This window comes from Vombatus ursinus, unplaced genomic scaffold, assembly GCF_900497805.2.
Source record: "Vombatus ursinus unplaced genomic scaffold, bare-nosed wombat genome assembly UNPS02014808.1, whole genome shotgun sequence".
NCBI classification, from domain to species: Eukaryota; Metazoa; Chordata; class Mammalia; order Diprotodontia; family Vombatidae; genus Vombatus; species Vombatus ursinus.
This window is the reverse complement of record NW_020954586.1, coordinates 2454883-2481702: the sequence shown is the minus strand read 5'-3', so window position 1 is coordinate 2481702 and position 26820 is coordinate 2454883. Positions and strand designations below refer to the sequence as shown.

At 46.2% G+C, this 26820-nt stretch overlaps 1 protein-coding gene across 2 annotated transcripts in view; it reads right to left on the bottom strand.

The window, feature by feature from the left end:
* Window positions 1-26820, bottom strand: part of NGEF (neuronal guanine nucleotide exchange factor) — a 126330-nt gene that overhangs the window by 49508 nt on the left and 50002 nt on the right. For both annotated transcript variants that reach the window (XM_027875207.1, XM_027875208.1), the window contains one exon: window positions 11212-11498. In XM_027875207.1, the coding sequence (XP_027731008.1) occupies window positions 11212-11498 (287 nt within the window). The remainder of the gene's footprint in view (window positions 1-11211; window positions 11499-26820) is intronic.

The following is a 26820-nucleotide window of genomic DNA, read 5'->3' as shown; positions in this document are numbered from 1 at the left end:
GGAGCAGAAGGGACAGTCCCAAGAAAAAACCAGGGGATTCAAGGAGAAGAAGGAAGCTTCATGGGATCATAGGTTTCAAGCTGAAAGGGATCTTAGAGGCTACTTCATTTTAAAGAGGAGGAAACTGAGGTATAGAGAGACAAGGGTCACATAGCTAGTAAATTTCTGAGACAAGATTTGAACTGTCTCCTTGACTCCACACCCAGCATTTGATTATTGGCTGTGACACCCAGCTACCTCTAATTCATTGCAGGGCTCATTGTAATTAAATAGTTCATTTTAACTGAATGTAAGCTGAGGTTCTCTTTTATTTCTGTACTCTTACTTCCCCAAGCAGTGCCCAGCACATAGTAGTAATGAGTCAATCAAAATCCACAAATATTTAATGTTTACCTTCTCTGAGCTAGGCACTGTACTATCCAAAGATATGAGCAAAATGCTCCCTCCCATCTATAAGTATATACGGGCATAGCATCATTGGCAGGGGCAGGATCCTAGCAGTTGGGAAAATCAGGAAAGGCTTCATGTTGAAGGTCATTTTTGAACTGTGTCTTGACGGAAAAGAGGAATTCTATGAGAGAAACCTGGGGAAGGAGAACAGGGAAGGCATGAGGGATGGCGTGAGCAAAGTCATGGAGATGGAGATGGAATAAAGATGGTGCTTAATAAATGCTTGCTGATTGATCAACCCACCAATCTGTCCTTGCAGGTATTGTTACCGACATGTAATCTTTATCTGCTTTTAGAATGAAACTATGAGAATAGAAATAAATGGAGCTTATCTCAAAACAATAAGTAATATTTATCTAAAACCACCAGCAAGCATTATCTGTAAGGGGGATAAGCTAAAAGCCTTCCCAGTACAATCAGGGGTGAAGCAAGGATGCCCATTATCACCTCTATTATTTAATATTGTACTAGAAATGTTAGCTATAGCAATAAGAGAAGAAAAAGGAATGAAAGGAATTAGAATAGGCAATAAGGAAATAATACTATCACTCTTTGCAGATGATATGATGGTATGAACCCTAGAGAACCTTAGAGAATCAACTGAAAAACTAGTCGGAAGTTATTAACAACATCAGCAAAATTGTAGGATACAAAATAAACCCACATAAATCATCAGCATTTCTATATATCACCAACAAAGTCCAGCAGCAGGAGATAGAAAGAGAAATTCCATTTAAAATAACTGTAGACAATACAAAATACTTGGGAGTCTACCTGACAAAACAAACCCAGGGACTATATGAACATGATTATAAAACACTTTTCATGCAAATAAAGTCAGATCTAAACAATTGAAAAATATTAATTGCTCATGGGTAAGCCAAGAAAATATAATAAAAATGACAATTCTACCTAAATTAATCTATTTATTCAGTGACATAGCAATCAAACTATCAAAAATTATTTTACAGGACTAGAAAAAATAACAAAATTCATCTGGAAGAACAGGATATCAAGGATATCAAGGGAATCAATGAAAAAAAATGTGAAAGAAGGTGTTCAACCATAACAGATCTCAAACTGTATTATAAAGTGGTAATTATCAAAACAATCTGGTACTGACTAAGAAATAGAATGGTGAATCAGTGGAATAGATTAGGTACAAATTACATTACAGTAAATGACCACAGTAATCTAGTATATGATAAACTCAAAGATCTAAGCTTTTGGAACAAAAACTCATTATTGGGAAAACTAGAAAACAGTCTGGAAGAAACTAGGTACACACCAACATCTCACACTGTATACCAAGATAAGGTCAAAATGGGAACATGATTTACATATAAAGTGTGATACCATAAAGAAATTAAGAGAGCATGGAATAGCTTATCTGCCAGACTTATGGATAAGAGAAGAATTTAGGATGAAAGAAGATATAGAGAACATTACAAAAGGTAAAACAGATAATTTTGATAATATAAAACTAAGAAGTTTTTGCATAAACAAAACCAATGCAACCAAAATTATAAGGAAAGCAGAAAACTGGGGGGGGGGATTTTGCAACAAGTATCTCTGATAAAGGCTTCATTTCTCAAATATGTAGAGAACTGAGTCAAATTTATAAAAATACAAGTCATTCCACAATTGATAAATGGTCAAAGAATATGAACAGGCAGTTTGTAGACAAAGAAATCAAAGCTATCTATAGTCACAGGAAAATATACTCTAAATCACTCTTGACCAGAGAAATGCAAATAAAAACAACTCTGAGGTACCACCTTACATCTATTAGAGTGGCAAATATGACAAAAAGAGGAAAATGTTGGGTGTTGGAGGGGATGTGGGAAAACTGGGGACACTAATGCACTGTTGGTGGAGTTGTGAACTGATCCAACCATTCTAGAGAGCAATTTGGAACTATGCCCAAAGGACTATAAAACTGTGCATACTCTTTGATCCAACAACACCACTGCTAGGTCTATATACCAAAGACATCCAAAAAAGGGGGAAAGGACGTATTTCTACAAAAATATTTATAGCAGCTCTTTTTGTGGTGGCTAAGAATTGGAAATCAAAGGCTGCCCATCAACAGGGGAATGGTTAAACAAGCTGTGGTATATGATTATAATGGAATATTATTGTGCTATAAGAAATGACAAGCAGTGTGATTTCAGAAATACCTGGAAAGACTTACATGAACTGATGCATAATGAAGTGAACAGAACCAGGAGAATGTTGTACATGGTAACAGCAATATTATTCGATGAAGAACTATGAATGACTTAGCTATTCTCAGCAATACAATAACCCAAGACAATCCCAAAAGACTAATGATGAAGCATCCTATCTACCTCCAGAGAAAGAACTGATATTGATAAAAGACAGCCTGAAGCATGCTATTTTTCACTTTCTTTCTTTCTTATACAAAATGACTATGGAAATGTTTAACATTAAAAAAATGAATGAAACTATGGCTGGCTCTGAGTGACTCTCTAAGCTACCCTGAATTATCTCCCCCCCTTTTCTTAGGCATCAAATATCTTTAGCACATTCTGCTGTTTATATCATTAAGAGTCACTAAGGAGCCGACCTGAGACCATTGGTGATGAGTCATTATTAGACATTATATGTTTAATGCTTAACAGATGTCAGGATAATTAAAAACCACCCATTGGCATTACCTCTTGGGACTGTGATTTCTCATCATCATGTCAGAAGCAGAGTCATATTTTCCTTTTCTCTGCTGGCCAAAGACATGCACATAATCCTCTTTATGTTTATCTTACAATATTCTCCATGAGGCCCAATACATGGAGGTGCCCTCAGTGCCCAATCAATGCATCAACAAGCATTTATTAAGCACCTACTATGTTTTAGGTGCTAGGCATAAATAGGTCCTACTCTCCCTCCAAGGCTTTATTTCCTTCTGGAGGAGATAGAATGTACATAAATACACAGATGCAACGTAGAGACCAGGTCACATTGGAAGAAAAGCACTAGTAGCTGGGGGTGGAGGGTGATCAAGAAAGGCCTCGTTCAGAAGGTGGTGCCTGAATTGAGCTTAGAAGGGAGCCAGTGGATTCCAAGAGGCAGAAGTGAGGGAGGAGAACACTCCAGGTGTGGGGTACAATTGATACAAGGAGATATGTCAAGGGTGAAGAACAGTAAGATCAGCTTGACTGGATTGTAGATTGCTTAAAAGATAATCATGGGGGCAGCTAAGTGGTGCTGCAGTGGATAGAGCACCACCCCTGAAGTCAGGAGGACCTGTGTTCAAATCTGGTCTCAGGCACTTACTAGCTATGTGACCCTGGGCAAGTCACTTAACCCTGATGGCTGAGAGAGAGAGAGAGAGAGAGAGAGAGAGAGAGAGAGAGAGAGAGAGAGAGAGAGAATAATATGTAGAAAAGCTGGAAAGGTAAGTTGGGGTAGCGGTTCGTAAGGGTTTTGAAAAATGCCAAACAGGGGAGGCTACATTTGATCCTGGAGATACTATGGGAGCTACTGGAGTTTACTGAGTAAAGGGGTGATATGGTCAGACTTGTACTTTAGGAGACTCACTTTGGCAGGAGTTTGGAGGTCGGACTGGAGTGGGGAGAGACTTGAGGCAGGGAAGCCAACTAGAAGGCTAGTCCATGAGGGTGTGGTAAGGGCCTGAACTAGAGTGGAGGTCATGTAATTCGTAGTCCTGTGTTTTATATTTTGTATGTTTAAAAGCATAATTCTAAGAAGGGTTCTCCCCCACCCATGTATATGTATATGTATATGTATATATCCATCCATCCATAAATCCATCCATACATACATATATACATACACACACTGCTTGGCATATAGTAGGCACGTAATTAATGTTGATTGACTGGTTGATTTTCTACCTTGGTGAAGAGCAGCCATTCTGCTATTTGTCTTCCTGCCTGAGGCAAACACTGGCTATGTGTGTATTAAATGCAGGTCAGTCTTCCACCTTCAGGAAGAAAGAAGGCTTGTGGTCCAGCTTATTAGAAAGAAAGATGAATCTGGGCAGCTAGATGGCACAGTGGATAGAGGTCTGGCCTTGGAATGAGGAGGACCTGAGTTCAAATCCAGCCTCAAACATTTGACCCTTCCTAGCTGTGTGACCCTTGGCAAGTCACTTAACCCCGATTGCCTCACCAAAAGGAAAAAAAAAAGGAAGATGAGCTCCCAAATCAGATGGAAATAAAAGATTCAAAAGGATAACTGGCCCTGGAAGGAAGACCTGTGTCATGGTGGGTTGTGACTGTGGCACTGGATGATGGGATCAAAGAGGCAGATCAGCCATGGTCAACTGGAAATGTGCATTCAAACCAGGAGAGAAAGTTGGACGAGACCCGAAGGCGCAATAACCTCTTCCCGTGTGCTGTGATTGCCTTGAGAACAAACAGCACTGCTCAAAGATGGCTAGACAAGTTCTCTTGGGATTCTGGAGTTCTGGGTGGACAAATGAAGGACGTGGGGGCACAGGGGGGCTTCCATCCCTCTCTTCCCTTGAAGGCTGGAACCTTAGAAGAGAAATGAGGGTGGGAGAAGGGAGCAACTGGCTACAAAGATGGTATTGAAAAATGTTGTTGTTGTTCCGGCATTTCAGTCGTGTCTGACTCTTCATGATCCCTTTTGGGGTTTTCTTGGCAGAGATATTGGAGTGGTTTTGCCATTTCTTTCTCCAGTTCATTTTACAGATGAAGAAACTGAGGCAAACAAGGTTAAGTGACTTGTCCAGGGTCACCCAGCTAGTAAATGTCTGAGGCTGGATTTGAACTCAGGAGGATGGGTCTTCCTGATTCCAAGGCTGGCACTCTATCCACTGTGCCACCGAGCTGCCCAGAATAGGATCTGGCTTTCTGGAACACAACTCAAGATATCAAAAGGATGGCCCCTTGCCCCGGGGATGAAGTGGATCTCACAAGAACAAAGACACGTTTGGAAGAAGCATCGCCAATCAGATCAAAAAACTTCATACTGAAAACGGAGGGTTGGAGGGAAAATGTCCCGAGAGGATTCCAAACCCCAGGACCACAGAAGATTCTGGGTATGACAGAGAAAGGAAGGAATAAACAGTTGGAAAGAAGATTGGAAACTATTAAGAAGGTCATTTAAACCATATGAAATAAAGTGAACTAGAGAGTGTAACATAACGAGGTTAGTTTAATTTCATATGAATCCCTGAATTTGAGTGTAGGATGGGACACATAAGTGGAACCCAGCCACCAACGCTTGGTTCAAAAGCAAGCAAGATGATCAGGGCAGAGGTGGAGTGTTCCACCCTTATGGGAGAGGCACGCAGAAGAGTGGGCAAGGAGAGAAGAGAAAGGGTAGGGTTTTTTTTTTCTCTCTCCACCATTTTCTCTGCCAAGGAGAATGATCAGACTGAGAAGGGGGAAAGAGGCAGGCTTAAAAGGGAAGCAAAGCTGAAAACGATCAAGGTGATAGATGTTACGAGCTCAATGGGACCTCTGCAAGAGTTCAGCTCCCCTAAGCGAGGTGAATTTCACATCATGGCATTGAGATAACTTATTGTTCATCTCTGGGGAGTCCTTGAGAACCGAGGAGATGCCAGAAGAGAGAGGATGGGAAAATACTGACCCCATCTTCAAGAGGGAAGAGGAAAAGCAGAGTGATGCAGTGGAAAGGGGCTTCAGTCAGAGAACTTGGGTTCAAATCCTCCTTTGTCCCTTATTTCCTATGTGGCCTTGGGCACGTCACTTTTTTATCCATGCCTCAGTTTCATCCTCTGTAAAATGAGTCAATTGGATGAGATGGCCTCCAAAACACCTTCTGGCTTGAGATCTAGGGTCCTATCTAAGATCCATAAGTTATAGACGAGTGAACTTGGCCTCCATTCGGGACCGAGTTCCAGAACAGATTAGAATGTAAATTCTTTTAGAGCAGGAACTGCTGGATTCTCTGTATTTATATCCCCAACACTTAGTACAGCGTTTGGCTCCCAACAGGAGCTTAATAAATACTCATTAATTGACTAAAGTCATGCTACATCAACCTCATTTCCATTTTTGACCAGGTTACTGGAAACATAGGTTAGAGGAATACTATAGACCTGTGATTCTCAAAGTGTGGTTGGGGGACCTCATGGGTCTCTGAGAGCCTTTCAGGGGATCCATGAGGTCAAAACTACTTTCATAATAATACTTAGATGTTTTCATTTCTAAATGGTAAATCCTGATAGCTAAGTCACAAAAACAAACGCTCTATGGGGAGTCTAGAAATGTTTATAAAGGGTCCTGAGACCAAAGCATTTGAGAATCACTGTCTTCGACCTAGAATAGTACATCAGGGCCAGTAAGAAATTTGACCAATCTCTACTAATGTCTTACTGAACAAGACTAAGAGATGAGAGAGCTCAAGAGTTCCAAGGACCTCTAACTGTACTGATTGGCTAACTGGACTCAAGCAATATAACTGATTCATGGCAAGGTGGGAAGGTGGTCTCTGGTGGCCTCTGACCCTTACCCATTCCTGCTCAACATTTCTGTCTGTGATTAGGCTGGAGTCATCAGCGGCACACTTATCAAACCTGCAGAAGACAGGAACCTGGGAGAGACCGCTAAAGTGCTCAGCCACAGAAGCAAGATCCCCAAAGGTCAAATGGGGCCAACTCTAACAAGGCAAGACGTAAAGCTGTGCGTTCAGGTCAGGGAAAAGGGAAGGAGGAAGTGGAGGCCAGGGGAGGTTTGCTTAGGCAACAGCTTTTGTGTCAAAGAGTTAGCAGGGTTTAGCTCATTACCAGCTCGACAGGACCTGCGAGCAAGGGGAAGAGAGATTAGGCTTATTGTATGCCTCTCCAAGGGTAAAAATGAGAGCCAAAGATGAGAAGTTACAGCAAAGATGGCGGGCCAGGAATACTCTAGAGAAGGGAACCAAGGGGTGCAAAAATAATACTCCCATGATCTCAGCATGTGGATGTTCCCTTCAGTGAGGCAGATTGCCACCCCTTCTTGCTTGCCCGACTTGGGTGACCCTTGCCCATTTCCCCTCCCCCATCCAAGGAAGGAGTGCTGAGCTGGAAGCCTTGACCTTTAAGTCATGGGACTCTCATTGGAATCCCAACTGCACCACCTGTGTGACTTCAGATAAATTCCTTGATCTCTCTGAGCCTTAAGGTCCTCCAAGGGGAGTGGGTTGCTCTCTGATATCAGAGCCTTGAGCCTAATTCCCTCTGGTTGTGATGGTGTGGGGCAAGGACTGTGAGAACATGCAGGCCGTCCTTCCCTCCATGTGACCATCCCAGCTCCTTTTGCAATTGCCCATTCCTCTAATGACAGATTATGCCTCACAATCAGATGGATGACCTACAGACCTCATCCATCACACTGCCAGCCTGTCCCCAAGGTCTTGGGTGCACAACATGAATATGGACAGACGTGTGCATAGAGTTATGAGACCAGCACGGCCAAGTTCAGGAACCAGCCCCAGAGTGAAACAAGCAGTGAGGGGGACCACAGCAAAGGCTGGGTTTTTTTAATACCAATATTCTGCTAGTGGTATTGGATGGCTGTGAGCCACAGAGCACAGAAGGCTCTGAGTTAGATAAAACATTTATTTAGCACCTACTGCATACCACACATGGTGCTAAACACTGGAGATACAAGTCTAAGCAAACAAATAGTCCCTGTCCTTGAGGACACTCTGATAGGGGGAAACCTCCCCTAAAGGGGAGCTGGAAAGGGGGATGGGTGCTAGCCACATAGCAGCATGGTATGGGGATGGCTAGGAAGGGCCCTGGAGACCTGACTCTCAGCAAGATAAAGGGATGGTTCCCCTGTGGGGACCCAGGGGCAGAGCCCAAGGTTGTGCTGGTGGAGAGAGAAAGCCAGAGGGTAGATGACATGGGAACGGTGGTCACCCAGAGGGCACCAGAGATGCATGTTGGATGGGAGCACGCCACACCATCTAACAAATAAGGGACTAAGAAACATTTGTTAAGGACTTACTATGTGTCAGTGGAGGTGGGAAGCATGACTACCGGACAGGCCATGAGCTCCAAGTGTTCATGGCAGGCCCCAGATTCCCTTTGGAGAGTTTATGGGACGACGTGGAAGACAGCGGCACAAGAAGCGAGGCATAGGTAGCTTGTGATCTCCACTGAAGGTAATGCCCATACTGATGAGACCCAGAGCCATGGGAGCATGGGAAGGAAGTGAGTAAGACTTCAAGCATTCCCACGGGGCAGACAGAGCTTCTGCCACTGGAAGCGGTTCAGGAAGAGGCCATCAAGCCAAGGAGAGGCATCGCAATGACGCAAGGCAGTCACGAAGGAAGGGGCTGGACTGGATGAACCCAAGGGCTCGCCCTCTCTCCAGTGGGGAGCCCCTCCAATCCTGGGGCGCCGGCCCCTCATGCACAGCCTTCCTCCATTGTTCCAGAGGCTGGTTCTCCTACAGATTGGATGCCAAGGATTTGCTGAAATTCTGGAGGCCAGAGAGGCCCCGGCTCACAGCCGCCACCAGGTCAGTCCCAGATAAATGGTCCAAAAGGAACAAAAATGCTTCTTTTGTAAAGAAACCCACGCAGCAAATTCTCATGGAAGCCATGTTTAAACTAAGTGCTATTATGGTATAAGGACAGTTTCTAATTATATAGAGACTTTGAGATGATATATTTATAAATGTCTTTTTAGAAACGTTTCAGAAGTAGGTCACAACAGGCCATCTGCTAGGCATCCCAGTTTCTTCCTGACGTTCTCAACACCCCCAGCACTGTGCTAGGCACTAGGGACATAGGACAAAGAGGAAATGGCCCTTCCCTTAAGGGGCTTACATTCGGGAGGGCCAGGGCTTCCCCGTTGAATGAAAGGGGGCCATCAATCACCTAGGGAGGCACCCAATGTCCCAGGCAAGGAAGCTCACTTGCTGAGGAGGTTTTAAAGAAAGCCGTCCCCAGCACCAAGTGCAAATCACTGGAATGCTTGGAATCAGGGACTAGAGAGATGTGCTGTAGGGTACAGAGTGCTGGACATGGAGGCGGGAAGACCTGGGTTCAAATCCCACTGCAGACAGCTGTGTGACCTCAGTCTCCTCATCTGTAAAATGGGGTCAGACTTAATAACCTCTAAGGCCACTTCCTGCTCTAAATCTATGATCCTATGAAGTCTCTCTGTGCCTCAGTTTCCTCATCTGTGAAAAGAAAAGGTTGGATTTGAAGGACTTTAAGGTCCCTTTTAGCTCGATGTATGACTCTATGATCCTACAAAGTATGAGTTTATTAATAGCACTAATTTTTTCCAGCATCCTTCCCCACCAAACACAAAACAAAACAAAACATTTATTAGATATCTATATACTCCAGACGTGGGGGAGAAAAAGGCAGGGGGTCACAAAAATAGATACAACACTTACCCTGACCTCAAAAGACAAGCATTTATTAAGCAACTACTATGTGCCAGGTACAATTTAATAGTAGGAAAGTGAGAGGGGGAGAAGGGAGATTACCCATCCATCCATCCATCTATCTATTAATCTGTCTCATCTATCTACCCATTATACAATGGAGGCCATGCTAAGTGCAAAGGACAGTTCCCCAGGTCCAGTACTTTGAGAAATCCATGATGAGGATGGTCACTTTGCTTGGGGAAGGAACCAAAGAACACTTCCCAGGGGGAGCTGCCCAGCAGAGGGGTCATTTGGGGCTGCTTCCATGACTGGACTCTTCTTCCAAGATCCTGGTCAGTTGTCACTGCTGTCCTGCCTCAGTTTCCCTTGACTATACAGTTACTTGCATTTATGTCATGTAGAATGTAAGACCCCTGAGGGGAGGAATATTTTTTTCCTCCATATGCCCAGAACTTAGCACAGTACTTGGGCATGTAGTAGGTGCTTAATAAATCCTCCTTGGTTGATTTATGTACATACTATCTGCCCCTAGAGAATGTAATCTCCTTGAGGGCATGGACTTTCTCTTGGTATCCCCAGTACCTAGCACAGAGCCAGGCACGTAGTAGGTATTTTATATGAGTTTGCTAAAATGACCTGAAGGAAGACAGACAGACTGAGATGGGGAAATCCCTTTCCAGGGGGCCAGGATGAGAAAGGCCCAGAGGTGGCAGAGCACAGGAGTCAACCATTCTGGCTAGAATGCAGAACAGGTGAAGGGCAGGAGTGCAGATGAATGTTGGAGACAGATTGCAGGGGCCTTCAATGTCAGGATCAGGAGTTGAAAGTAGAGGGTTGTGAAGGCCAGAAACAGAAATTGATCTTTTATTCAATTAGGTAAAGGCAAAAGCCTGAAAGTTTTGGCAGAGAAGGGTGGTGCAGTGGAAAGAACACTGGACCTGGAGACTAAGGATCCAGGTTCAAATGCTGTTTCCTTCCCCTTGCCCTCTCCAGGCTTCAATTTCATCTACAAAATGAGAGGGGCTGCTGGGTGACGAAGTGGATAAAAGCACTGGCCCTGAAGTCAGGAGGACCTGAGTTCAAATCCGGCCTCAGATACTTATTAGCTATGTGACCCTGAGTAAGTCACTTTACCCCGATTGCTTCCCCCCCAAATAAATGAAAAAGAAAACAAGGAGGCTGAGCTAGATGATCTCTGAACACCTCTTCCAATCTCGATTCAAATCCTGGTTCTGCCAGTTAGGGTCTGGATGACCTTGGGCAACTCCCCTTTCTGTTCCTCACTGTCCCCCCTGTAACATTGGGGATGCACTGGTTTGCCTCCAAGGTCTCTTTCTGCTCGTACAGCAGGCTGAGCAGCTCTGGGGACGCCGTCGCCCTGCCCAGCGCTTACCTCCTGGAGTCTGATCTCTTCGGGCTGGAGGATGTCAAGGACCCCGCTGCTCCTGATCTCCGGGAGGTCCTGCCAGAGGTTGAACCTGGAGTTGGCATTGCTGAGCAGGCAGATCTGGGGCAGAGCCTTCTTCTCGGTGGAGCTGGCGGGCTCCTCCTCGGGTGGGGTCTCCTCGCTGGTGGGCGACTCGTCCACGTCCACGGCCACTTGGACCTCAGCATCCTGCAGCCTCCTGGTCTCGATCTCGTGAAGTGTGGACTTATCACGGTATTCCTGATACAAGAGTCCTAGAAAGAAAGGAGTTCATCACCAGTGAAAAGGAAGAAAGGAGAGAGAACGGAAGAAAAGGATACATGGCGCTGTTTTGAGATGAATATTTTCAAGCGACCGAGTCAATGCTTTATCATCCTCTGGTTAGGAATCAATGGGAAGACTGACCTTTACACCTTCACCTGACACACCAGCTCAGCCACGGTCAGACCCCACAATGGCCATCCATTGCCTGTGGGATAACCTGCCGATTCCTTGGCCTGGCATCGAAGGCCCTCCACAATCCGACACCCACCTCTGTGTCTGGCCTCATTTCACATCACTTCTGGTCACAAATTCCATGCCCAGCCCAGCCCTTCCCTGCATTTCACCCTCCTACAGCTAGGTGAAGGGTGGCTAAGCTAAGTGACTGATTATTATTGCTGTTGAGTCATTTCAGTTGTGTCTGACCCTTTGTGACCCCATTTGGGGTTAATACTGGAGTGGTCTGCCATTTCCTTCTCCAGTGGATCCATTTTGTCAGGCAATCAGAGGTTAAGTGACTTGCCCAGGGTTACACAGCTAGGAAGTTTCTGCGGCTGGACTTGAATTCAGATCTTCCTGACTCCGGGCACAGCGCTCCATCCACTGAGCCACTGGCTGACTGGGCAAGTCACTTTACCTCTGATTGCCTCAGTTTCCTCAACTGTAAAATGCAGATAATAATAGGACCTACCTCACAGGATTACAGTGAGGATTGATGGGGTTGGGATCTGGACCCCAGAAAGGAAAAACCCTGGACTTTCCCATGTGGACAAATCTCTGGCCCTTGGCCACATGGTCCAGGTCTCAAGAGTTCTGTTCACCCCAGCTTACTGGCCACTCCCATCCAGATCTCCTTAGACCCCTCCTCCAGTCACCCCAAACTACTTGGCCACTCCTAGATCCCTCCCACTGTCTTTCTGCATATAAGGTCCATCTTGTCTCTATTAAAATACTGGGTAGCTTACTAATGTTCAGACTCCTTAAGAGTCTGCCTAATATGACTGATGTTCTAATAAACCTTGCCTTTGGCTGAAAGAAGGCTTGGATCGAATTCTTTCGTGTAGGACCCGTATGTTGTGATTTTGGGGTCCCAGCACCCCTGAACCCCTAGACCACATCACCCCCATTCCACTTTCCTCCCAGATCCCATTTTTATCGCCAGCACTTAGCACGGTACTTGACACACAACAGGTGCTTAATAAATATTTGACTGACCAAGGGGCATTGTCAATCTGGCGCTCAGTGCTGGAGATACAGAGACAAAAATGGAACCATCTCTGCCCTCCAAGAGCTGATACTGCATTGGAGCAAAATAAACTAACAGGTTTCTTTAACCTTGAGCAAATGTCCTTTCACCTCAGCCTAAGGCATTCACAAACATCTTGAAAGCTCCTACTTACTATGTGCACTGTGCTATTTGCCCTGCATACAAAGGCTGAAATAAAAAGTCTTTGCCCTCAGGGAGTTCATATCCTTCCTTTAAGAAAAAAGCACTGATGCCTTCCTTTTGACCACATTGTGCTTTCTGGATATACTGCCCTGAAGACTGAACCCTCCCGATCAGAGCAACAAAAAAGTCCCCCCCCCACCCCCCAGGATGGACAGACGAAGGAGAAGCGTACCAGCACATCTGATATGGATCAGCCGTCCTACCCTTGGTGTCAGCCCCCTACCCCCACTCCCCAGAGAATGGAGAGTTGGTGCCCCATCTGCACCCTGGGGCCATTACTGGGTTTTTTGCTTTGTTCTCATTTCTTTTTGCTCATATTCTTGCCATCCTCACATCAGTTGTTTTTGTTATTTTGTCACAGCCCATGACAAGCGGGCCCCCAGATGCCATCTGCAGTCCCCCATCCATCAGCGGGCACCCACTTGGCCTCCACATCTTTGCAGCCTCCATACCGATGACCTAACGTTTGGTCAGTTAGAAAAGAATTCGAATAACGCGCTAGAATACTAATTAGTGTAACATAATTCAAATAATGATGATGATTCCTAGAGAGTACACATTCCATCTTCTGGCTGTGTGACCCGGGCCATATTGCTTCATCTCTCAATCATCTTTCTGCCCGGGGGAACCGTGCAGGGCCCAAAACATCACAAGCGTCCCAGATCATACCCCCTCCTCTGACCCCCCCCCCCAACAAGGCTCTGTAAGGATCCCAGGAGATGGGATTTGGCAAACATAGAAATGCCAACTGTTTATTATATTTATTCTTTCTGAGGGTAAGTAGAGCTCATCATTCTGCTCATTTTTGCACAGGGCTTCTTAACCTGGAGTCCAGGGACTTAAAAAAAATTTAGATCGCTGTATTTCAAAATCATTGGTTTCCTTTGCACTCCTCTGTATTTTATTTTATATGTTTGAAGACATGAGCCTGAGAAGGGGCCACAAAAGGGTCTGGGAAACACAGGAAAAGGTTCCAAATCCTCTAGGCCTTCACATTATACACCCAGCCCCAGGAGGCCAGCCCCTAAGGCCATCCAGCTGTCTTGGCCACCAGCCATTGTCTGGGGAGACAATGTGTGCAGATAGATCACTACAAGCCTCAGTCAGGGCGGTGCTGTGGAAGGAGTTCTAGGTCTGGAGCTGAAAGACCAGGGTTCAAATCCTGACTCTGCCATTTCCTACCAATATGACCTTGCACAAATCATTTGCCTTCTCTGGGGCTCAGTTTCCTCATTTGTAAAATGGGGGAGTTGAATTAGCTGACCTCTAAGGTCCCTTTCAGTTCTAAATCTATGATCTCACAGTTAGTACTAAAAGGAATAAGAAGCAGGAATGCTCTCATGCTCCTGGCTCAGCCCTATCGGTGCCTGGCACGTGGCAAGTATTTGATAAAAATTGGTTGAAGTGAATCACACATACACACACAGACACACAGACACACAGACACACACACACACACACACACACACACACACACACACACACACACACATGAATCACTCCAGCACAAACTGTGCCTGTGTACTGAATTTCAGCCTGGATATTCTGAAACTGCTCATTATGGGCCTTGTGTCATGTGACCCTTGTCAGGCTCCCGTCAGATACCGTGGTGGGTGGCTCCGAGATCTGCCCAGCCAAGCTAAGGGGCACATCCCCTGGTGAATCTGGCCTCTACCTGGAGCAATGAAGATCTCCCCAGCCCCCCTAAACACATCAAACTGAAACCCTCCATGCCCTTTGCTGGATAACCCAGAACATCTGGAGCACCTCAGATGTGCCCGACAATAGCCTTGGACCCATCCGAATGGGTCGCCAATGGCTTAGTCAAGAAGCCACAAAAGGATGGGAATTTCAACCATATGGGCCATGCTGCTTGCAGATCGAGCCTCTTCCTGAGATGCCAACTCACTAGTTTCCATTTTTAGTAATCCGGAAATCCCTCTGATTGGCATTTCTGCTGCATTATTATTCCTGGAAACCGCCAGACACAGGATTTAGAGCTAGAAGGGCCCCTAGACATTATTTAGTCCAGCCCCGCTCCATTTTACAAACAAGGAAACTGATGCCCAGAGGGGTAAGGTCATTTGCTCGAGGTCATAGGCTTGTTAGTGGTAGTGTAGGGATTCCAATCCACATCATTTCACACCATGTACAGAGGGTTCTTTCCACCATCAAAAGCAGCAAAAATGAGTCCCCACCCCCAACCTTCATGCGATATATTCAAGCCATTTCTTGCCAATGGGTGACAGACATTCCGGTGTCTGTTGAATGAAAGGGTGAAAAAGGGGAGACATAATCCAAGAAGTATGAGAGCTAGAAGGGTTGGTATTCTCCCTCACCCACTCTGCAGTACAGCTAAACTGGTTCCCTGGTTGCTCTCCACACACAACAGTCCCTCTCCAGTTTCTGTGCCTCTATCTGGGCTGTGGCCCCTGCCAGGAAGCACTCACTGCTCACCTCTACCTCTTGGAACCCCCAGCTTCCTTTAAGGCTCAACTCATATGCCATCTCCTATACATGGTTCTCTACAATCCACACCCCGGACCTGATCTGTGCTCCCCGAACACTCCGGCCTGAAATTACGTTGTACTTAATTATATGTACACATATGTTAGGGCATCTAGGTGGCATGGTGGATAGAGCACCGGGCCTAGTGTCAGGAAGACTTGAGTTTAAATCCAGCCTCAGACACTTACTAGCTGTGTGACCATGGGCAAGTCACTTCACTCTGTTTGCCTCAGTTTCCTCATCTGTAAAATGAGCTGGAAAAGGAAATGGCAAACCACTTCAAAATCTTTGTCAAGAAAACCCCAAATGGAGTCATGAAGAGTTTGACACGAGTGAAATGACTGAACAAGACATGTTCTTTCTACCAATAGAATAGACTCTCCTTGAGGGCAGGTATTGTTTTCATCTTTGTTTTTGTTATTCCCAATCCCTGGCATAGATTCCAGTGGCTCTGTATTCTCTACTGCTATGGTCATTCTCTCCAGTAATGCAGATTGTAACCCATCCATGCCTGCCCATCCTGTGCCATCCTCATCCATGGTCTCCCACAAATGAGGCACAAGGGATCTGTCCAAGGTCCTAAAGAACTCTCTCAAGTTCTAGTCATCAAGGGATCCTTCATGCAGTCTACTTGTTAATCCTTAACTCACTCCCAAAAGGAGCCGAGCCCATGTCCTTGTTCATTCAAGAGTATGCTTGAGGCAGTATAGACTGATCCAGAGAGCCAACTGTTAAATTTTCACTATAAATATTTACACTTTGAAATCAGCAAAGGCTACAGGTCAGGGCTTGCTTTATCATTTTGATCATTATATTAATTATGCAGATTTAAGAAAATGACAGAGATAATGCAGATTAAATTTAAAAGTGGGTTGTGCATACAGGTTCCCCTCTCCCACCCAGAGAGCTGGTTGTTAAACATATGTCAGCACATTCATTGTTCATTCCCACATTTCTCCTATTTTCACTCCTTTATTTGGATTCTTTCAAGGGCCTTCCTGAGTATAGGCTGCACATCAATCATGCCTGCCCTTTGCATTTCCACTGTGCTCTCCCAGAGCCTTATTTCTCACTCCTCAGAGACAGCTGTGTCCTAGGTCTCAAGTGTCATAATACAGCTTTAGTGGAAACAGGGGCCTTGGTTTCCAGAAGAAGTTTGGGATCATTAAAGGAGCTTTGTAATTTCCTAGAGGCAATCTAGCCCAATCTCTTTCTCTTGTTTAATTCTGGACTCTACTTGTTCAATGATACAGTCTGTCTCAGACTGATGTACTGATGGATGAGCTCTATAGGATGTCTACGCGACTACAGGTCATAATCTGAACAATTGACATTTTTCATCCACTTTGTTTTTATAGTATGGATGGTTAGATCAAAACTCTTGTGTGATCTGGACTTGTAGCTTCCAGGAGTTTCTGTAATGTTCTACGGCCCAATGTAAGCAGTGATTTGAGTAGAGTATGTGCTTAATAAATGCTTATTGAATGAAGGAAGAAAGCCTAGGGATCAGTAAGAGCACTGTACACATAAGGACATGGTGAAGGGGACAGAAACTGATGAATCAGTGGACTGAAATAAGTGGCAAAAAGAGAAATACTCTACTTCCCCCTCTGAGCCTCGGTTTGCTTATATCTAAAATGGGCATAATAATATTTGCGTTATCTACTTCATGAAGCTATTGTAAGTCTTCCAGTGACTGAGAAATGGGAGTTAGAAACAAACCTCCCACCCCACTGGATTAAGAAATTAGGATTAGTGAAATTCAAGGAGCAAGAAGTGGGGGCTGGCTTTGGAGCTCAAGAAAACCTATCCCAGGCAGAATGAAAGCTTATTCATTCCAGCATCACTAATTCAGGTTTTGTGATGACTCAGGCAGGAGCCAGTCTGGCCAATTTTTCCACCATCAGTGGAAAAGAGGGACGGGCCGAGGGAAAGAGCAGCGTAAGCAAGATTTGTACCAGGGGAACACTGAACTGTTTCAAAGAAGCAGCTTTTCAGCCTTCATGTTGGAAGCACAGTGCATCCATTTATTCTGCGATGCCAAGGGTCAAATCATCTTCTCCAACGCATAATAATTACATACAGATGAAAATCTGAAATCGGATCCTAGGACCTGCAGCTCGACGGGACTTTAGACATCAGCTCGTCTGTCTCCTTCATGCCACAGAGGAGGAAACTGAGGCTCACATAATGTGGTCATGGTTCATCTTCACATACTCTTTGGTCCAGCCAAACTGGGTTCCTCAGTCACAACACTTAATCTCCTACCTCCACACTTTTGTCCAGGCTGTCCCCAATTCCTGGAATATACGCCCTTCTGGAATGACCTATACCTCATAGAATTGCTCATTCCCTTTCCTTCAGACCTCAGTTCAAATGCCACCTCCTACATGAGTCCTTTCCTGGTTCCCCAGCTGCTAGTGTCTCTTCTCCCCCCATCCCCAGCTTTGTAGATCTTTCATATTTACTTATCTGTGTATATGTTGCTTCCCCTGATAGAAGGTGAGGTCCTTGAAGGCAGGGACTACAGCATTTCTCTCTTTAGATCCTGAGTGCTATGCCCAGTGCCTACCACATTTTCAGTTGTTTTTCAGTCGTGTCCAGCTCTTTGTGACCCCCTTTTAGGGTTTTCTTGGTAAAGATCCTGGAGTGGTTTGCCATTTCCTGCTCCAGCTCATTTTACAGATGAGGAAACTGAGGCAAACAGGGTTAGTGACTTGCCCAGGGTCACAGAGCTAGTGTCTGAGGCTGGATTTGAACTCATGAAGACGAGTCTTCCTGACTCCAGGCCTGGTGTTTTATCCACTGTGTCCCACCTACCACATAATAAACACTTAATAAATGCTTGTTGATCGACTGACTGAAGGCCATTCTGCCCCTCCAAATCCCAGTCAGGATAATTGGTATACAACGTATACAATAATTTGTGCACAATGTAACTGCAAGCAAATACAAACTAACCCTGCTTAGGCTGACGTTTTCACTGGTGGGGAGGAGTTGGAAGGGCTCTGAGTGAAGACATTCCCCCACCCCAAATAATTAATTGTCCCAGAGGATGGACCGGAGGCAGGAAAAGCCCTTTAAGTGACAGGTTCTGGCTCACACAGGGCTTTCATTGTAATATTCTGTGTGTTTCTATGCAGAGTCACCATGTCTTTGCTCTGGTCGGCCCCCAGGCATGCCTTCTCCTCCCACCTCCCAAGCTGAGGCTGTTCTGGTACCTTCCTCCTCCAAAGTCCGTCTCAGATTCCTCCTCCTGCCTGAGGCCTTCCTTAAAAACCTTCTAAACAATCTTTCAATAGGTCACGAGCATTTATTAAGTGCTTACTGTATGCCTGGCACAGTGCTAGATACAGAATTATCAAGACAGAATTTGGAATCCACGTCTCCCAGACTCCAAGCTCTAAAGCATCTCCCTGCCGCGCTAAGCCGGACCGCGCTGTGTTAAAATACTGGCAAGGCCTAGATCATTTAAAAAAAAAAGTCAACCAGGTGGAAACAGCGGGCTTCTTGCTTTCATTGTTGCTAAGGTTTGTATCTGACTCCACAGAGTACAGGCTTTTAACAGGCTCACTGCTCTGGAAACTCTTAAAATGGAGGAAGCACGGCCCTTTCCCACCTCTAGGCCTTTGCTCAGGCCAACCCTTCCGCTCAGAATAGACTCCTCCCTCCACCTTTTGAATCAGAGCCCAAACACTTATCAAGTGGCTACCACAGGCCAGGCCAGGACAGTAAAGCCCAGAGGGCTGGAATTGTCCGTGATTGCACAGCTAATAAGTGGCAAGCCCAAGAGTTGAACTCAGGACTTTTGACTCCAAATCAGGTCCTCCTCCGACTGCATCAATGAGGCTGATTGTAACCAGGTGCTCTCCCCCTGAGAACCAATCACCAGTAATAGTCACTTAGAGATGCTAAGCCACCATTTAAATGACCATTTTCTGAGCCACATCCTCTGAGAGGAAGTCTGGGGTTCTGGGTGAGGCCTGTGACAAGCCTGGGACACCAGCAGGGCTGCGGCCCTAAAATAATCAATATGAAATCGTCTGGATAAAAGACAATACTGAAGGCTGGTTTTCCATAGAGAAAATCAAGCCTGTTCTCATTCTGATTCCAAATTCTCCCTCCACCCTGCATCAGTATTGCACTCCGTGACCCTCTTTAGGGTCAAGAGAGCCTGGGTTCAAATCTCGGCCTTTCCACTTAGTGCCTATGTGACTTTGGACAAGTCACCTTGACCCTCCCCAGCTTTAAGTCTGTGCTCAGGGGCCCACAGGCCTTAGGGTGGGGGGGAACTTAGAGGCCCATGAGGCCAATCCCCTCATTTTACAGATTAGAAAACTGAGGCCCAGCAGGGTTAAGGGGACTTGCCCACAGCCAGAGTCACGGATTTAGATCTGAAAAGACGCTCAGAGGTCAGCTGGTCCAACCTTCTGCACTTTCCCTGAAGCCTGAAGGTTGAGTGACCCGTCCAGGGTCACCCAGGCAGGAAGCGTCAGATTTCTCCCAGCCTCGCAGACCTAAAGGTGAAGGGGCTTCTGAGGTCATCGGGAGGCTCAGCCCCAGGCCAGAGGGTCGTGGGTTTCAGAGCTGGGACACCTTCAGAAGCCACTGAGTCCCACTTTATAGAAGATCCTGAGGCTCATAGAGACCTCGGAGATATCGACCAGCCTCCTCCCTTTTACCGAGGCCCAGAGGGCAAGTGACTCCTCTAGGGTCACTAGAGCAGTGCGTATCAGAAATGGCACCTGTGCCTGACTCAGAGTTGGTCGACAAACATTGATTAAATGCCTGCTATGTGCCAGGCACTGTGTTAAGCCTTGGGAATATAAAGAAAGACCCTTGAGGAGCTCCCAATCTAATAATCAGAAGCTACTATGCTACACCATGTGCCATGTTATTATCATCGTTGTTATTATTATTGCTTTCTCATATTTTTGATTGAGTTCAGAAAGAAATAGATATGAGACAAGTATTTATCTTATTGTTCACATATGTGCACACACATACACACGTATCTATGTGGGTACTCATGTGTGTTTACATGGGAGTGTGCATACGTGCCTATGAGAGTACACATGTATGATGGTCAGCTCTAGTTGGTAAAATCACTGCCTTTTGCTCACTGAGTTAAAAGGGCCGAGACTTTGGCTCGTCAGACTCACTGCAAGCGTCTTCGGGAACGTCTCCAGTATCTGGGGGCTCCTTCCACCAGTGCATCTTGGTGATGGGACCCTGAGGAAGTGACTTGCCCAGGGTCAAACAGCCAGTGTGGGGCAGAGGCAGAGCTCGAACCCCTGCCCTGTCTCCACCAGCTCCTGATTTTGTTCACGGATTAAGCTCTTCCGTCTCGCTTGGAGTTGAAAGTGTGTCTGGCATCCTGGGGTTACTTCAATCGGTCACTGTCATACAGAGGGAGGGAGGCTGCTTCACCAGGGCCTCAGTGTAGACCAGATGCTTCCAAGGCCCATAAAGCTCCTACTAATCGCCTCATCTGGCCAGCACCGGCCCTTCCACAAGGACTCATTGCCTGTCCATGTATCAACGAAAGACATCTGCGCTGCAGGAGAGACAAGGGCAGGTCTCCTGGTCTCTCTCTCCCGTCTTGCTAATATAGAAAACAACCCAATTTATGGGCTGACCCCAGAGACCATTTGCTCTCAAACGCCTCATCTCCAGAATTATTTGCCATCTTAAAAAAAATAACAACACAAAAACAGCTTCAAGATTTCACAAGTGGGGCTTATTCCTGGTTCTGGCCTACACAGGCCTAAAGGTCTGTCTGTTTGCCTATTTTGTAAGTCTCTCTCTTTTTTTACCCCCAGGCAATGGGGTTAAGTGACTTGCCCAAGGTCACACAGAGCTAGTAGGTGTTATATGTCTGAGGCTGGATTTGAACTCAGGTCCTCCTGACACCAGGTCTCTATCCACTGCACCACCTAGCTGCCCCAGTCTCTGTTCTAAAGGAGATATTTATCTTCGGGATTAAAATGTGGTTTTAGAGCCAGAAGGAACGCTAGAGGTGTGTATTGCCGTTCACCAACCCCTCTCATTTACAGATCAAGAAACTGAGGCCCAGGGAGATGGGTACTGAAAAACCACACAGGTACAGGTGAAAGCAGCAGTTCCCAAAGTGTGGTCTGGGGATTCCTGGGGCACCCCTAGACTGTTTCAGGGGGTCTGTGAAGTCAAAACTCTTTTCATAATGATACTGAGACTAATACGTAGCCAAGCAAATTTCGATAGGTCTAACCCACATACGAGCTCTTTGAGGGAGGGGTCCTCAATAACTGTACAAATTGGTTGATTGAGTCTGGCTCCTAAATGTTGGGGGATGGTGAGTTGTCAGGACAAAGATATGGAGACATTGGGAGGAAACAGGGAGGGGATGTTTGGGGTTGGGTTTTTAAGTCAGACCTTACTTCCCAAACTGTAAAACATACATACAAAGCCCTGTTGTCCTGGGCATTGTGTCTGTAAAAGCAAATGTACCTCGAGTTTATATTAGAAGAAACCTGAAATTTATAATAATGATTGTTACAATTATAATAATAAATATAATCACATAACGTAATTATAGCCAACATTTCTACAGTGCCTACTATGTGCCAGGCACTATGCTAAGTGCTTGACAAATATAATTTCATTTAATCCACACAACAACCATGGGAGGTGTTATTATTATTTCCATTTTACAGATAAGGAAACTGAGGCCCAGTATCTTTAAGTAATTTGCCTAAGGTCACCAGCTTGTAAGTGTCCAAGGCAGATTTGAACCCAGGTCCCTGATTCTTCTGGCATTTTGTCGTACTTGACAGCTCTCTCTTCCTCATTCTCCATCGCCAATCAGAATCTTTCATTTCTTCCTGCAAATATCTCTCAGGTCCCTCCTCTTCCCTCTCTTCACACAGACACCCCTTCCAATTCAGGCCTTGGCCATAGTCCCCCCTGGATTATCGATTATCCCTAATTGGATTCCCTGCCCCTGGTCTCTCCACTGTCCTAGGTGCCCTCCACAGGGCGGCCAAAGGCATTTTCCTAAAGCACAGGTCTGACATGGGCACACCACAGCTCAAGAATGTTGAGTGGCTCCCAGCTTCTGGGATCCAGTACTCATCCTCTGTTTAGTGTTCAAGGTTCTTTGCTATCTGCCTCCAGGCAACCTTCCCAGGTTTACTACACATTACTCTCCCCTATGGGTCCTCCATTCTGTCCAAACTGGCCTGTCTGTCTCTCTGTATACACCACATTCCATCTACAGCCTCCACGCCCTTACAAAGGAGACATGCCCCAAACACCAGAACGTCCTCAGTCCTCACCTTTTGGAATACCAAGCTTCCTTCAGAGCTCAGCTGAAGCACCACTTCCTATATGAGACATTCCCTGACTCCCCCATCTACCTGGGCCCTCCCCACCTCCAGAAATCACCTGCTATCTATGGTGTAGCACATTTCTATTTATTTATATGGAAGCATGCTGTTTCTCCCCCAGTGGATTGTAAGCTCCTTGAGGGCAGGCATTGTTTCATTGGGCTCTGTAACCCCAGGGCCTAATTTGTAAATGCAGGTTCATTGACCACAATGGCAGGTATGGACATTTAAACCAATCATAAAAACACACTATGGATTCACAGAAATTGTCTTAAAGTTGTCTCCAAACTCAGATGAAAGCAGAAAATGGGGAGCTCTGCTACTGGGAAAACCATATTCTTTCCCATTATATTGTCATATAAAAGCAGACATGATGTAGAAGGAAACTCTTCTGGGAATCCCCTAAGATGCCACCTGGCTTATATTTCTCACACTTTATGTCTTTCTCTAGTCATATCTGCCCATAAAATATTGGGGCTTTAAGGGACCTTGGAGAGCAGTGTACTTGCATATCTCTTTCCAAGAATTCCGTGGCCCCAGGAAGGGCCCCCAGGTAGGGCCCGGAACATTTTAGAGGTGAGGGATCCCAGACCCAGAGTGCCAAGGGCCCTTGATGCAAACCCCTCCTTCCTTGAGAAAGGAAGGGACTTAACCAAGGTGCCAGAGAGGTCAGAGGAGGAATTGGAACCCAGGGCATCTGAGTCTGGAGACCGCCTTTGGCCACAGTCAAAAAGCCCACCCGCAAGCCTCGGAAAGTAGATGCCAGACTAGCACTCTCTGTTCCAACTAGAATACAAACACCGGACTTAATATGGAGACGTTTAATGCTACCTATAAACTGGAACCTCGTAAACCATGCATACCGAGCTTGGCTTTTGGCGGCATGGAACTCAGAGTTCAGGAGGGTTGAGCCCCACCCCTGCTCTCCAGACCACCTTGAAAACAAAATAATTCATCTTCAAGAAAGAGAAGCAGGAGGAGCAGGGACCTCGTCTGGAGACCCAGCTCTTGCTTGCATTAGCTGTGTGACTATAGTTGCTGCACGTCTTGGAGCCTCAGTTTCCTCATCTGTAAAATGGGGACAAAAATATTTGCACCACCTACCTCACAGAGTTCTTGTCAATGTTGCCCCATTAACAATAATAATTATAATAGCTCTCATTTCTATAGCACTTTAAGGTTTGCAGATAGCTTTATAAATGTTTGATCCCCACAGTAGCCCTGGGAGGTCTTCCCGTGAGGAATCTGAGGTCAAATGACTTGCCCAGGGTGACACAAAATAAGTGTCTGAGGCGGGATCAGAACTCAGGTCTTCACCATTGCACCACCCAGTGGCTAACTGTGCCTTAGCAGAGAAGTGGTGAGAGGTGAGGAATGAAGGCTCCATTCTCAGACGGGGCCAGTGTGTTAACTGTACCTGTTTGTTACAAGGGATAACCGATTAGGGATGTGGGGTGGGGAGGGGAACCAGTGGGAATATTCAGGGGGGTGTTAAAGACAAAAAAAGGATCATTAATAAAACATTTTCTCAAAAAACCTCTAAAGTGCTTTAGAACGTGTTATTAAATATCTTTCTGCAAGCTCAGTCTTTCTCCCCCATCTCTTTCTCCTTTCTCCTCTCTCTCTCTCTGTCCTCCCCTCTCTCTTCTTCTGTCTCCCTGTCCCCCCGTCTCTCTCCTCTCCTTCTCTCTCTGTGTCTCTCTCTTTCTCTCCTCCCCTCTCTCTTCTTCTTCTTCTTCTTCTTCTTCTTCTCTCTCTCTCTCTCTCTCTCTCTCTCTCTCTCTCTCTCTCTCTTTCACACACACACACACATCCATCTGAAGCCCCACCCTTAAAAAGAATGATCTATATTTATCTCCCTGGAGTTCTTAAAATGCGAACAGCTAAAAGGAGGAAACTGTGTCTCGGCAGCTGTTTATAGCGTGTCAAGGAGAAGGCGGCCATTTGCAGAAGATGGATGTGGGGGGTCAGGGGTTCCCTGATCTGGATCTCAGAGGCCATCCAGTCCAACCTCCTCATTTTACAGAGAGGGAAACTGAGGCCAGAAAGGTGATGCGCGACCTGCCCCAGGTCACATGGGTCACAAGGGGGTTCAAATTCAGACCCTCTCCCTCCAGAGTGCATACTGAACATACATACTTCCTGGAATGCCCATAAATTTTCAAAGAGTTCACCTTTTTCTTTAGAAAAAGCATAATTTCTGGTTTCCTGGCAAACAATACAGTTCATTTCAGAAGCAAAAAAAAAACAAAACAAAACTCCCAAGGCCATTCCCTTGTGTGTCCCCCTAGGATCTGTCATTATTTATCAGACAATGATTAGGGACATGGAATGGTCCTAGGATCTCAAGCTGGAAGGTGCTTAGAGATCACGTAGTCCAGCCTCCTCATAAGGGTCAGTGGGAGGAAGAGACGCAAGGCACACTGGGAAGGGCGCAGGATGGGGGGAGAAGACCTGGCTCCCAACTTCACCCCTGCCCCTCTCAGGCTCCTCGGAGGATCACAGGAGGACATGGGCAGAGGTCGAAAGGATCTCAGGGGCCTTGAAGCCCAATCCTCTCATTTTACAGATGAGGAAACTGAGGCCCAGACAAGTGAAGAAGCTTAGGAGCATGGGACTCTAGATTTGGAGTCAGCAGGCATTTAATCATCTTACAGATGAGGAAGCGGAGACTCCGAGAGTTAACTGACTTGTCTGAGGTCACAACGAAGGTAAACATGAGAGGCAGGATTTGAATTTGGGTCCTGCAACTCCTGAGTCTGTGCTCTTTCTGGAGGGTGAGAGATCTAGAAACATACACCTAATCTGACTGCTCCATTTTACATATGAGAAAACTGAGGCCCAGACAAGTGAAGTAACTTGTCACAGTCAAACAGATAGTCAGGTCCAGAGGGGTGATTTGAACCCAGAGCCTCTGACTGGGGAGATTTCCCAAAAGGCCTGGGAGAGGGTGTATACCTATAGTATGAATATTTGTGTGTGTATCTATGTCTAACTGTGCGAGTGTGTCTGTGTATGTCTTTGTCTCTGTGTGAGTGTGTGTCTGTGTGTGAGTGTGTGTTGTCTGGGTGTGTCTATGTTTGTGTAAATGTATATCTGTGTGAGTGTCTGTGTATGTCTTTGTCTCTGTGTGAGTGTGTGTGTGTCTGGGTGTGTCTATGTTTATCTGTGTAAACCTATATCTGTGTGAGTGTCTGTGTTTGTGTGTGTATCTGTGTTAGTGTGTGTCTGTATGTGTCTCTGTGTCTCAGTCTCTGTGCGCGTGTGTCAATGAGTGAGGAACAGAGTGGAGGTGGGCCACCCGTGTACGTGGCTGCTGGGGGTGAGCCTCCCTTGCTGATGACAAGTACCCAGAACACATCCCTGGGCACCTCTGATCTCTATGAGCCTCAGACCAGAGACCTTGACCACCCCTGGCATTCACCAGCACCCCAACACCTGAGGCAATGTTCCAGGCTGCCCAATCTGGGGCCCGCGGATCAGCTCGCTCTTTGGCGGCAGCCCTGGACCACTCAGACATGCTCCAAACCATCTGAGATCTCATCAGGTGGGGAGTGTCAGCTGCCACAGCCATGCCTGCTGAGGCACTTCTGTCTCCACCCTCCTGGGAGTTCACAGGGTGGGAGTGCAGGGGCAGGTAGGGCATTCCTGGCTTCTAGGGGCCTTCCTCAGGGTCTGGCTCCATCTCAAGGACACCAGGGGAGCACAGGAGTCATCTATCAGCTCTTCCTCCCCATCGTCCATGCCCGGGTCAAACTCATACCAATAAGGGCAGAACACCTTGTGATGGGCTGTAAGGGGGGAGGATCTGGGGCACCCTGCCCCCTTTCACCTTGTGGAGAAGCTCTGGGGTACCCCCACCCTGCCTCACCTTGGGGAGAAGCTCTGGGGCACCCCCACCCTGCCTCACCTTGGGGAGAAGCTCTGGGGTACCCCCACCCCACTTCACCTTGGGGAGAAGCTCTGGGGCACCCCCACCCTGCTTCACCT